General features: G+C 43.1%; 1 protein-coding gene across 1 annotated transcript; it reads right to left on the reverse strand.

The window, feature by feature from the left end:
- Positions 1-1,542: 1,542 nt before the first annotated feature.
- RGS2 (regulator of G protein signaling 2) lies at positions 1,543-7,720 on the reverse strand. Its single transcript, XM_081866446.1, has 5 exons — positions 7,551-7,720; positions 5,649-5,750; positions 5,474-5,535; positions 3,855-4,021; positions 1,543-2,588 (listed from the first exon to the last, which is right to left on the reverse strand). The coding sequence occupies exons 1-5, from the start codon at positions 7,658-7,660 to the stop codon at positions 2,397-2,399; spliced, it is 633 nt and encodes a 210-aa protein (XP_081722572.1). The 5' UTR covers positions 7,661-7,720; the 3' UTR covers positions 1,543-2,396.
- Positions 7,721-13,487: the final 5,767 nt, after the last annotated feature.

Consider the following 13,487-nt stretch of genomic DNA (forward strand, 5'->3'; position numbering starts at 1 on the left):
GGATTATTTTAGCTGCTCGCAACTAAAACTTTTAGAAGTAGCGTTTGAATTTTCTGCCTTGTATTGTCTTTCAGAATTAAGGATACTGCTGCCAAGGTAGCCTATAAAATGCCTTTCAAGCTGCCTCTGTCCAGTTTGTCCACGATGGTGTCAGGCAACCAGGCATGCTGTTGACATAGCAGTCCATGGGTATTTGATACTCTCTGCTATTCCTCAGGGCTGCCTGACCTTAAAAAGACTATCAGCAAAATGTGCCCCGCTCCCAGAGGAAAACCTTTTGTAAAGTCTGTGATGTCGCTGTCCTTATCAATGGTGCAGCTTGACCGAGACCGATATCCATTAACACAGGGGGTGGGCAATGTGATTTTAGGTTTGTTGACACAAGTATCTTTTTAAAGGTTGCAGTGCATTGAATATTTAGACTGAAGTTCAACCGTAATCTACTGAAGTTGTTTCTCAGGTTACTCTATCTCTTTCATTTACCGTTGCTTTGTTCTCATTTAGAGCAGTGTGTTCTGTTTGGGGTTTCATCATGTTAGGAGGATAGTCACAAGCTGCCATTTTTCAATTACTTTCTTTTCCAAAAAGAAAAGTAGGAATGGGTGAGGGGAGAAGATGGAGCATGCAGGAGAAAGCAGGGGTGGGGGTGGGGAGAAAGGAAGAAAACTGTATGAAAATAAACATGGCCATTGGTTCTGCTTTACAGATAATAATAAAAAATTATTATTATTTTTAATACCCCACCCATCTGGCTGGGTTTCCCCAGACACTCTGGGCATCTTCCAACAAAATATTAAAATAGAGTAATGCGTCAAACATTAAAAGCTTCCCTAAACAGGGCTGCCTTCAGATGTCTTCTAAAAGTCTGGTAGTTGTTGTTCTCTTTGACATCGGGTGGGAGGGCATTTCACACTACCAAGAAGGCCCTCTGCCTGGTTCCCTGTAACTTGGCTTATCGCAGTGAGGGAACCACCAGAAGGCCCTCAACGCTGGACCTCAGTGTCCGGGCTGAACGATGGGGGTGGAGACACTCCTTCAGGTATACTGGGCCGAGGCCATTTAGGGCTTTAAAGGTCAGCACCAACACTTTGAATTGTGCTCAGAAACATACTGGGAGCCAATGTAGGTCTTTCAAGCTCTTTCAAACCGTCCTCTATTTGAAATGTTGTTTTTTCTAAGCAGGCACACAAGCCAGCAGGACGTTCCCACTGTGGTGCAGTGTACTGCATTGCTTATATATTTATTACTTCAGTTTTGAAAGAATTTGTATTTCTCATATTGCTTCCTTTTGGTTGGGATTTCTAAACCTCTTAAACGTATATAAATTGGCAGTACACTAACAGTATTTCTGCTTAAATCATCAAAAGAAGGCTCTTCCTGCAAGAAGCTTGGGACAAAAGAGTTTGCTAATTTTGCAAGATCACTGCATTGCAGGTTTAATCGCCTTGGTTTTAAGGGGCTTAGCATTTGAAATGTTTTGATGTCAATAGCCCACCTTCCCCCCCCCAACCCCCAGGAGTAGAAGAAAGGTGTGCACTAATGTTCTAGTAAAATAAAAATAATTTATTAAAACATATCTGCTCTTCAAAAGGACAACTTCACTGAAGTTTGTCCTCAAGTCAGTACTTTCAGCATGGGTAGGAGTGTTCAACACAACCATCTACCTAAACACACACACATACACATCTACAGCTGTTGTTTTAAGTCTGGGCTAAGTTCTGCTCCATCTGCACCTTCAATGCAGGCAGACTTTGACCCCAGTTAACCAGCCAGTCAGCATGCTCTGTTTTAAGTCAGTCATCTCTGCATGAAATGTTAACAGTTAACGTCAGAATTTATGTTGAGCAGTTGCACATCTGTGCAGAAATGCAAGCTCTGTAGGGAACCCGCATGAGGAACCCTATAAATTATTATACGCTGCCAGTTGTTTAGGAAAAGTAGAGACAGCGAAATATTCAAAGCATTTTCTATGTCCCAGAAAAAGTCGGTCTGCGCAGAGCTACTCCAGAGCTTATTTACTTTAGCAAGGGAGGCTTGCTATCTGGATTAAGAGTGTCAACGCATCCATGTTGATAGATGGATCTGGATGACTCAAAATGCGTCAGACGCTCCTTGCCAACAGCATCTTTTTAATGAATTTTCCCTAGTAACTGGCCAGCAGTTTCACTTGGGTTTTCCTTGTGGACTATATTATTGCAGCGTGCTGGAATCTGAGAACTGCCAGAGTCAATATATGCCCATCCTCTGTGGAAACATATAAGTTACATTTGGGCAGATCTCCTGCACAGTCAGTTCATTTCAGTCCATCCAGCCTGCAAAGACATGGGCTTCCTCCTTAATGGAAAAAAATGGCACTCTTTTCCGTTTTGCTTCCTCTTCCCTCCCGGACTTGGAGTTCATGTCGCCTGAGGCTCCTTATGGATTGGCATTTTACACAACTCCTGGTAGAATTCAGACTCCAGGAACCGTGGATAGGCATTATTCTCCATCAAGCTATAGACTCTCTTCTGGGCTGTGCTGAAGCAAGTGTCTGTAGCCTCTTGGAGGTTCTGAGCAATGGTATTCTTGGTCTGAAAGTCTATGTTGATCTGAAATTAAAGGAAAGAAAGAACATGAATTGCCCATTCCGGATCAGACCCAAGGAATCATTTAACCTAAACCTCTACTCAACAGTGGCTAGCCAGTTGCCTTGAGACATTCACAAAGATGAGTGACCTTCACCTTCACCCAGGATCTAATAATCTCAGGTAAACTGCCTCTAAATTTGGAGGCTGCATTCAACTGCTGTGACAAATGGCAACGGACAGAGAAATTCAGGAATGCATATAGGCCTAACTGTTTTCAAGTCATCAAAGCCAAAAGTCATTGCACCCCCTCTTGCAACAAGGAACTATGTTCCAGCATGCCCACATATTTCTACAAGAAGGCCAAGCAATTTGTGGATGAGCAGAATTCTCCTATCCCTCTGTACTGCGAACACCAGTAGAATGAATATAGCTTGTGAGTGGTGGCATTTTTCCTATGGTACAGATTAAGGGAAGCTACAAACCCACCAGACTCATGGTAGCCAAGATTAGGGCCAGTGGTTTAAATACCAGTGGGATTTTAACTGGGTAAATGATGCTACTCTTTTTTCTACTAGTAAAATACTTTGCACCAGTCGTGTAACATGATGCTTGGCTGTGCACAGACTCTGCAGGAAAGTCCCTTGTTGTGGTACGCTGCTACTTATATTAAGTGCTACCTAAAAATTGGATGTATGGGAGACCCATTGGGGTCTGTTAAGTTTCCCCTAGCCTTCACCTTAATGAGAATGTGATGTCCACTTTGGTAAGTTACAATCTCACAGCCTAAGAACATGTAGGGCCTATTTTAAGTTGCATTTTCCTTTTAATTGTGAACTCTGGACTGAAACCCTAGGAGAATTGTACACGGAAACCAATATATCAGAACTGCCAGATCTGTATGGATTTAAGCAAGAGTTCTGGAGCAGGCGTTTATAGAGTAGTCTTCCCACAAGCTGGCGTTCTCTAGATATTTTAGACTTCAGACCTCATCAGCCCCAGCCAGCCTTCCCAATGATTAGGTATTTTGGTAGTTGTAGTCCAAAATATCTGGAAGCCACCATATTGAGTTAGGATACTATAAAATCTGCTCACAGACTAAACTTTCTTGTGGATTCTCAGTTATGATACAGTTGTTTTCCAAGTGGATTTCTTCCCTGGGAGTAAATTACAAATACCAAATGGGTAACAAAGTGAGCCTTGGAATGAGTATTCCTTATGATGCCACTGAAAGGAATAGAAAGTGATGAGAGAGTGAAAAAAGTAAATAACTTGGGAAGTTTTAATTACCTCTTTGGGAGCTTCCTTTTCAATAAAGTCACTGTAAATCTTCTTAGCCTTGGCGGTCATTTTCTGTGGGGACTTCGTTTTCTTGAAATCCTCACAAGCCAGCCAGAAGTCAATGTTCTCTTCACAAAACTCAGATTTCAAGAATGCTCTGAACGCTGCCAGACCATCTACAAAGGAAGGTGAAAGAGATGGATTAGCTCAAAACATCCCAGGAATGCTGTGTGTATATATACATTGCCTTCATATGTCTCTCTCTTGTTCACTCTGCAACTTCCTTGGATCATTTAAATAAAAAGTACCAGAACTCGCCCCCCACTTTAAAAAAAACAACAAAAACCCAGAGTATGAGGAATCTAAAGTGACCAGCCAATTTTATATTCTGTATCATATTTTTTTAAATCAACTTGTGTTCTTTTCCAAGAAACCTTGAAAGTGAAAGCAGGGAAAACATTCTACAATTTCTCCCCTGCCGTTTTGAAATTGTATATTAACCTTTAGATGTTTATGGAGCTTCTGGAAGGTATCTGCAATGGAAAGGCTGACTCGAGAGTCCACTTGGCAGCAAATGCCATATAACTAATGAGAAGTCTGCATTTTTTCATTAGCTTAGCAAGTAAAGGCATAGCTGCAGAGTGAACTGAGCTCCCATACAGGAGCTCATAGAGGAACAGATCAAAAAAGGATCGTATTAATGAGAAATGTGCATCAGAGCATGGCACAAGGCAGGCGCTTTTCTTACTCATAACCAATACAGGCATCGGAGTGCACTGTCTGCAGGAGACCTTAGCCAAAGTTGACCGAAATCGATTAAAGGCTCCTAAATATCGCAGGAGCTTTGAATTGAACTAATAATGGGCACCTTGCAGCCTGGAGACTCTTAAATGCAGCGCTCTGGTGGAAAAGACTACATTTTAAGCCAGTGGTGCTACATCTGCATATGGCACAAAGTCCAAACAGTAATGGACACTAACTGAGGTTGGAGGGCAATTGGCACCCCATAATAATCAGTTACTTGGCAGATGCCTATTGGAAAAACCTGGATTACCCATCAAGGCATTTCGCCATCCGCCAGAGGAATACACGGGAGATTACAAGAATGGATTTTTAACAGCACCCAGCTGTTCTGCATGGCACATGGAAGACTAAGGGTTAGTGGAACCTGAATCTGTGCACAAGTGAACATGCACACAACTGCTTCACTGTCCCATAGTGTGATCAATTGTGGGGCTTTTAAAGGAGTCTTTTCCTACAGCGTGTAAGCACCTACAGCGTGTAAGCACCGCTCAGCATACCGCCTTGCCACGTGCAGGAAGAAACTGCTCTCTCTTTTCTTCACGGCAGATGTCTATTCTCCAGCTTACATAGTTCCAAAGGAATGCAAGGCCAGCTAAAAATACAGGCTAGTTATGGAACTGCAAAACAGGAGAGCTCTTACCATGGGAAGTGCTGTGGAGTTATGCACGGATAGAATCATGCTTTCTAGGAATATGGGTCCCAAAGCAGCCACAAACGCCCATGGGAACAGCTAACTCCTATCTTGCAAATCATCTTTTCCAGAACCCTTACAAAAGGAGCCACTATTCTTGTGTGTTAACGTCTTGCTCATTAATTGAACTTACATTTGTTAGCAAGCAGCTCATCAAATGCTTCTGACCATAGCTGGGCTTCCTCAGGAGATGGCCTGGAATAAACAGGAGAAAAAAAGGACGATTATTATTACTGCTTTGGTGGCCTATTGCATAGATTTTTTTAAATAATAAAAAATCCACTGGTGAGAAAAAGTGAGATGCATACCTAAGAAATGCCTTTTGCTGCCCTTTCTTGTTGGCCTTTGCAGTGGTAGAACTGGAAGAGTTCTGCAGGAAGTAACTCAGCCGTGATTTCCAATCTTTCATGCTAAAAGAAAACAAAGAAAAATCAAGTTCAACTAACTGTACCCTTTGATTTTAAAGTGCAAAGAAGTCTGAATCTGCGGCTAATTAACATAAACTGAGTTCTGTTTGCTTAACAAAATTCCCAGATTTTAATCTAGCACCCGATTTATGCCCAATAACTTCTTTTATCTCTGTAACCCAGCTGAGCTTCACAACTCAAGGCTTTTCATGATTGACAAATGTGTGAACAGACTTCCACTGAAAAGCATTATGCTTGAGCCCTGGTGGCCCATTGAAGCACATGGAAGCTAGTTCTTGCATATTCATTATTTGCTGAATGCATCTGCAAGACAACAAGGACCAATTACCGAGAACTATTTCAGCAGGATCAGAGATAAATTCTGAAAATAGGGAGTTCAATGCAATCATATTTTTTTAAAAAAATTACTTGCTCATGCCTCTTTCCCTTCACACAAAATGCTAGACTTGTGAGAATTAAGTTGAAGACTCCCTGTTAGTAGAATGGCAGGACAAATGGTAAAATGAATCTTATGCATGCTTCCTTGTAGCAAATTCCGCTAACCCTAACAAGAGGACACACAATGGATCAGGTTCTGAATCTCGCTTTCCTGGTATCTGGAAATATCACTCGGGCTTTCAATACAGTAGTAAAAAATATTTGCATGCTGCAGCTGATCTAATATTAGTACAATACTGCAAAATATCCAGATTGATTCTGCAGAACATGGACAGCCAAGCCAACCTTGGCAACTATCCTGTAGCCAGGAGATGCAGAATGCATTTTAAACCATGCCAAGCAGCAGATACGATTTACAGGTTTTTCGATTTTGCACAACAGGCATGCCTTGCAATATTTGAAAGATAATACTGACTTTTGTTTTTTAAAAAGCACAACGCTCCAAACATCAGCTGCCTTTTGCTCCAATGGGGAAAAACTTATTTCACCAAGGGTTGGACTGAATTGCATACTTCCTCCTCAAGCTAAAACAAATCAAAAGACCCCTTTGAAAGGATCGATCGTCTCTCATATGCGCCAATTCTCAGTTCTTCATTCAGAATGTTTGCGGATCAGACTTCACAAAGATTCTTTTCCCACCCGGAATACAAAACTCCCGAGGCAATAGGATGCTAGGGTGCTTAAGTGCATGCAAAAACACGCTTTGTTAAGACTGAAACGCAACACTGCTTGGAATGAAAAACGATCCAGCCACAGCGAAGCACTTTTAAGCCCCAGTCATTCCCACAGGAAGAGTATTTAGCCGCAATTCCTGGGAGCTTGTGGGGCGCTGCAAATTCCTGCCACCCTACACACGTTTTCTATTAAGTTTCGCTGCAAACAGCGAGGCTGACTTCAGTAAGGAAACTTAAGGCTGAACTGTAAGAGCACTCTAGGACATTCCCAACGGTCCTTTGCAAAACTGTTTCATGCCTGTCCCAAAAATCAACCACACCTGCAAGCCTTATAGACTACGCTCCGCCGGTGCCGGACAGTCCAAGCCTCTGAGCTGCACAGAACCCTTCGCCCCAAACCGCTCTGCCTAACTCCCTAAACTTGCGACCAAAAAACCGTAAGAAACTAAAACGAAACCAGAAGAAAAGAATGCACAGCATCCGCGCGGGGGGGGGGGTGTCCCTTTTACCACCTCCAGGATTAAGAGCAGAACTTTGCTCTAGCACGAAACATTCCGATCCAATAAATAAATAAATAAATAAATGTGGTTTATAAGTAGCCCCTTCTTCCTAAAAGAGAACCTGCCTTTCTAATGGTCACCACCCGTTGGATTTTTGCCTTTTAACTTACATGGTTCTCTTCATCTTCCCCTTTTTCTCTTCTTTGCTTTGGCAGTTGCTGGCGCTCCTCTCCATTGGGCTGCAGTTGTGCTGGAGAGCCAGAAACATTGCACTCTGCATAATCGGAATTTCCGCTCCGAGGTGCTTCCCCGAGCTCTGCAGCGAGATACTGTAACTGCGCTTTAGCCGGGGCTCGCCTTTTATATAGAGGAAGGCTGGCGAGGGCGGGGTTTCGGCCTCACGCCTTCCGCGCGCTGATTCGCTTTAGCGCAAGGGACACAAGCCAAGGACGCCTCCCAACCCAGGCGCTCGCCAGCCAGGCTCTGACGCAGGCAGTGCGCTCCCGTCTTGCACAAAAGCAGCCGGGCTGGTGCAAGCGCTTCCCTCCCCTCTTGCAATGCTTAATCTTTTGTTCTCCCCCCCTTAACAACAAAAAAAGACTTTAGAGAGACTTGGCTTTTTTTGGCAGCTGGAAACGGGCGAAAAATAGACCTCACTTGCAAATTGGGGATACGGTTGCAGGAGATAAAAATATTCCGGTGACTTTTCTGCTTTGCAGCTAGGTGGATGGCGAGAGCCTTATATGGTGTTGATTTCATTTTATGAGGAGAGAACTTGCAAGAGACGGGAGCGGGGCTGGGGTGGACCCGCACATTTTAAATATCGGTAAATTCCCACCCACCTTTCGTCAACAGCCTCAGATACTGAAGCACATCGGGGAATAACACCCTGTGATATTTTTAGGTAACAGCTTTTAGGATCGTGCACGTTTAGGTTGCAATCCGTTATACACAGTTACCTGACATAAAGTCCCACAAAAACCAGCGGGGTTTACTTATGAGTAGACATGCATAGAATTGCATTAGCTAGTGCACGTTTCTGCCCCTTTTCAAGGAGACCTGCGATAAACCTTGCCAAAACGATCTTTGTAGGACAAGCATCTCTTAAAGCAGTAGCTCCTGGAAATGCAATGTTTTGAACCTAGGCTGGAAGGGATTTTGCTCCCTTCCTTTTTGGTGGGTAGTTTTGCACAACCTGCCTGTGCTTGTCTTTATCCCGTGTTGCTGTGTCTACAGAAAAATACTCCAATGAGCTACGAAAGTTTCTTATACTTAACCTGTTCTCTGGATGGAACCGAGGTTGCAGCGAGCCTCAAAAACACATGCACACACAATACAATGCACATTTAGTCCGTTAGGAAACCAGGTCAGTTTGGGACTTAGATCTGAACCAGGGTTCAGATTCCACTGCACCCCAAAGACAAATTACTGGCTTGATTTCAGACTGCGTGTTCTCAGTGTTAGGTTCACATGTTCACAAGAGAAATGACAACCGAGACCTGCAAAAAAGAAAAAGGAAGGAAGGAAGGAAGGTTGCAGTGTCCTTTTCGGACAACTCTTCCAGGACACTCCATTTCAGCTACATAAGGATTGGCACTCTGAGAACCATAATTAATTTGGTATTAGTGGGCTATATCAAGACAGATTTTTCCTTCTCTCTTTGATCTCCACAAATCAGTTAATAGAATCCTGAATATTATTTTTTGTTAAAGGAGGGGGGCGCTCTTTAATTTCCCTTGTCTTTATGCTTGCACCTTGCTCAGAAATCTGGATCTATTCCTTGCTATGAAGATCTTTGGCCAGCAGAGTCTGATCTGAGACTTTCGGTCTAACATTATTTAGGCATGTGGCATTTCACATTCCCCTCCCTGGCTTTATAATAATAATAATTTATTATTTGTACCCCGCCCATCTGGCTGGGTTTCCCCAGCCACTCTGGGCGGCTTCCATAGAAACCAAAAATACAGTAAAATATCACAGATTAAAAACTTCCCTGAACAGGGCTGCCTTAAGATGTCTTCTGAATGTCAGGTAGTTATTTATCACTTTGACATCTTGTTTGTCCTGAAACTTTTATCGCTTTGACATCTTGTTTGTCCTGAAACTTTTCTCTGAGAGGATACATTAAAAAAAAAGACAGAAAAAAAGAGGAAATGCAGGGGGACATTTATTGCTGGAGTATTATATAATGCAAAATGGTTGCATGCTGAGAGGCAAAACGTCAGCCTCGTCTCACTATCACTTCCACTACTGCTTTCTCCAGACACTGACTGCAAAATGTTGCATCAGAATCAGCCCACAGTGAGAGAGCTTGTCTCGGTTTTTGAGCAGTTGGGAAAATACCAGCTACCGTGGGAAAGAGTAGCAATGTCACGTTGTAGAGGAGTGGGCACAATAATCCCCTGGGTGAACTTTTCACCCAACTTGGATGGCTTCAAAGAAGGATTAGACAAATTCATAGAGGGTCAGGCTATCAGTGGCTACCAGCCAAGCTGGCTATATTCTACTGCCACTGTTGGAGGCAGCAATGCTTTTGAATGCCAACTGCTGGGACTCCCAGTGGGGAGAATGCCTTTAGAATAATAGAATTATAGAGTGAAAGGGATCCTGAATATCATCTAGTCCAACCCCCTGCAGGAATATGCAGCTATCCCATACAAGGATTGAACCTGCAACCTTAGCATTTTCAGCACAACGCTCTGGCCTTGTTGCACTCAGGTCCTGAGTTCAGGCTTCTCAAAGGCAGCTGGTGGTTATTATTATTTTATTTATATCTATTAGTCACTTTACTAATAAACAAAATGACACAAAGCGACTTACAAACACAACAGAAATATTAAAATCAATGAACAAACACAATGTATAGAAACAACAACAACAAAAAATTAAACACATCGACACAAGACAAATCTAGCAGATCCTAGAAAGCTACAAATTCTTAAAAGCACTTCAAGCTAAAGGTAAAGGTAAAGGACCCCTGGATGGTTAAGTCCAGGCAAAGGTGACTATGGGGTTGCGGCACTCATCTCACTTTCAGACTTAGGGAGCCAGCGTTTGTCCACAGGCAGCTTTCCGGGTCATGTGGCCAGCAGGACTAAACTGCTTCTGGTGCAACAGAACACCGTGATGGAAACCAGAGTGCATGGAAACACCGTTTACCTTCCCGCTGCCGATTTATCTACTTGCACTGGTGTGCTTTTGAACTGCTAGGTTGGCAGGAGCTGGGACAGAGCAATGGGAGTTCACCCGTCATGGGGATTTGAACCACCGACCTTCTGATCGGCAAGCCCAAGAGGCTCAGTGGTTTAGACCACAGCGCCACCTGCATCAAAAGCCTGGGTTAAAAGAAAAGTTTTTGCCTTAGTCTCAAACTTGACAGAGAAGGCTCCAGATGAACCTCTTGGATGAGAATATTCCACAAGTAGGGAGCCACCACTGAAAAGGCCTTTTCTCATATTGCCACCCCGTGGACCCGTCATAGAATGGACACATGGAGTAGGGGCTCAGATAGGGATTGCAGGTCTGGGGATTTTGGAGTCCTGAGTAACGTAAGGTTTCATAGGTTAAAAACCATCCCTTTGATTTGAGCCTAGAAATGGCTTGGTAGCCAGTGCATTGGGTCAGGATTGGTGTTAGAGCAGCTTGAATCATGCACAAACGGCAGCTTCCATATTGTCTTCAAAGGCAGTGCCTTGTATTACACATGTCCAGCTAGGGGTGTAGCTGGGCCACCAGTCAAAGCTGATGGAAGGAAATCTGTGCTACGTAAGACCACCGGAGCCTCAAACAACAGTGATAGATCCAGTAGTACCATCTACTCCAGGGGATGGCAAGGCTTACCGGGCATGGGTTGGATCACTCCCGTGGAGATCATCTGTGGGCCGGACTGGCTCAGCGCGACACCAGAAATCATGTCTGTGGATTTCTACGGCACCGGAAATCCATTATGCGCATGCTCAGACGCCAAAGATTGTACCTGCGTAGAAGCGATTTTCGGCGTCTGGGCATGCACAGAAGCGATTTCCAGAGCCGGTTTAGCGCAGCGCGTGGGGACTCGCTGAGCAGGTGGCTCGGTTCAGGGACGGCTTGTGGACCAGTTAAACGGCCTCCATGGGCTGCTTCCAGCCCATGGGCCTTAGGCTGCCGACCCCTGATCTACTCTTCAAGCATAGGCCACCTCCCATCCATCTGGCCTAGGGAACCAGCCTTTTCTATTCTTTTTTTCCCTTTTCTTTTTTAAAGAAAAGATATTTTTGGACTTTTTTTTTCTTTTTGAGAAGAAGAGTTTGGATTTGATATCCCGCTTTATCACTACCCTAAGGAATCTCAAAGTGGCTAACATTCTCCTTTCCCTTCCTCCCCCACAATAAACAGTCTGTGAGGTGAGTGGGGCTGAGAGACTTCAGAGAAGTGTGACTAGCCCAAGGTCACCCAGCAGCTGCATGTGGAAGAGAGGGGAATCGAACCCGGTTCACCAGATTACAAGTCCACTGCTCTGAACCACTACACCACACTGGCTCACGTTTTTATTGGGTTTTTACAGTTTTATATTGAATCAAATAACACAATATAAGATTTGTCATAAAAAAGAAAATGACCCCTCCCCCCCGTGACTTCCTTCAACTTCCCCTTCTGGTTCTTTAAAATATTTACTACTTCTGCTGAATTATTATCTTCTTTTGATAATCTTACACCTTAATGCTCTTATTTTCTTATCAGTTTTATACCAAATTTTCCTTTATGATTACATCTCATCTTACAGTCTATTTCATTCCATGTTGTCCTTACTTAACATTTTCTCTGATTTTCTTACTTGTAAGTGTTTAATCAAACCCTGCTAGTGGGTCCATTGTATTTCTGTAAAGACAACATAAAAGGGGGAACCAGTCTTTTCTTGATTAAGCTTCTGTTGGCCATTGTAGTTATAGGCTGATCCACAGGCACTTCTTAAATTCTTAACTTGATTGCCTTGGAACAACTCAACAATTCCCCGCAGACCCTGTGGGAGTAAGTGACCAACTATGAATGGATTTTATGTAGTTTATGGGGGGTGGGTACACTCAGCCAGTGCCCCGGACCTGAACAATTGCCTCCTAAGGATTAAAGGTAAAAAGGGTTAGTAATAAAGCCTGCCAGGGGCTTAGATGGTTGAGCAATCTCTCTCAGACTTGGCTAATTGACATGTGACAAAACTTGGAAGTGAGAACAACCACCCATTTATTAAGAGCAGACAAACCAGTTGGGCTTAAAATAGGAACAACCTGAAACCTAGCTCTAAACCTTACCCAGAATAGAACAAATGGAAAGGTTGGGAGTCATGCACGTAACTAAACACAACTCCTGATCATCCTAACTTCCTGTTATCCTAACACAGGCCTCCCTTCTGCTGTTATTTTCAGTGGCTTTTAGCGCTCCTTGACTTTCTGCACTTTTCAAGAGCCATTTGGCTTGATTTTCAAGTTCCCTTCTGTTTCTCTTCGTTTGGAACTACCTTGTCAATTGTTGCTATTACTATTATTAGTAGCAGTAGTATCATTATAAAAAAGTTACAGATAGGTAGCCGTGTTGGTCTGCCATAGTCAAAACAAAACAAATTCCTTCCAGTAGCACCTTAAAGACCAACTAAGTCAGTTCTTGGTATGAGCTTTCGTGTGCATGCATCTGAATTCAGTGTATCTGAAGAAGTGTGCATGCACACGAAAGCTCATACCAAGAACTGACTTAGTTGGTCTTTAAGGTGCTACTGGAAGGAATTTGTTTTGTTTTGATTATAAAAAAGAACATTTTTTTTTTCAGATACGGAAAGATGATAAAGTCCCGACCAGAGAAGAATGGCAGATTAAATGGATGGATTATGCCAAAATAGCAAAAATGACCGGAAGGATCAGAAATCAGGAAGACCAAAATTTGAATAAGGAATGGGGAAATTTTATAATTTATCTAACAAACAGTTAAAATGGTTCGTAGGATTGGAATAACACTTGTAGTTTAATGGTGAGTTTTGGATATAATGGAGGTGTTAAAGAGTTGGATTATTATTAGAAATGCAGGAGGAAATGGCCCACAAATGGGAGGAGAGAAGTCTAGCAGATTCTTTAGAATCTTGC

The sequence above is a fragment of the Podarcis erhardii genome (assembly GCF_964252035.2).
Source record: "Podarcis erhardii genome assembly, chromosome: 6".
NCBI lineage: Eukaryota > Metazoa > Chordata > Lepidosauria > Squamata > Lacertidae > Podarcis > Podarcis erhardii.

Coding starts and splice junctions, on each gene's coding strand:
- RGS2 (XM_081866446.1), bottom strand. CDS start 7,660: ATGCAGAGTGCAATGTTTCTGGCTCTCCAGCACAACTGCAGCCCAATG. Junction 5,536..5,648: donor CAGCAAAAGGCATTTCTTAG/GTATGCATCTCA, acceptor TGTTTATTCCAG/GCCATCTCCTGAGGAAGCCC. Junction 4,022..5,473: donor TGAGCTGCTTGCTAACAAAT/GTAAGTTCAATT, acceptor CTTCCTTTGTAG/ATGGTCTGGCAGCGTTCAGA.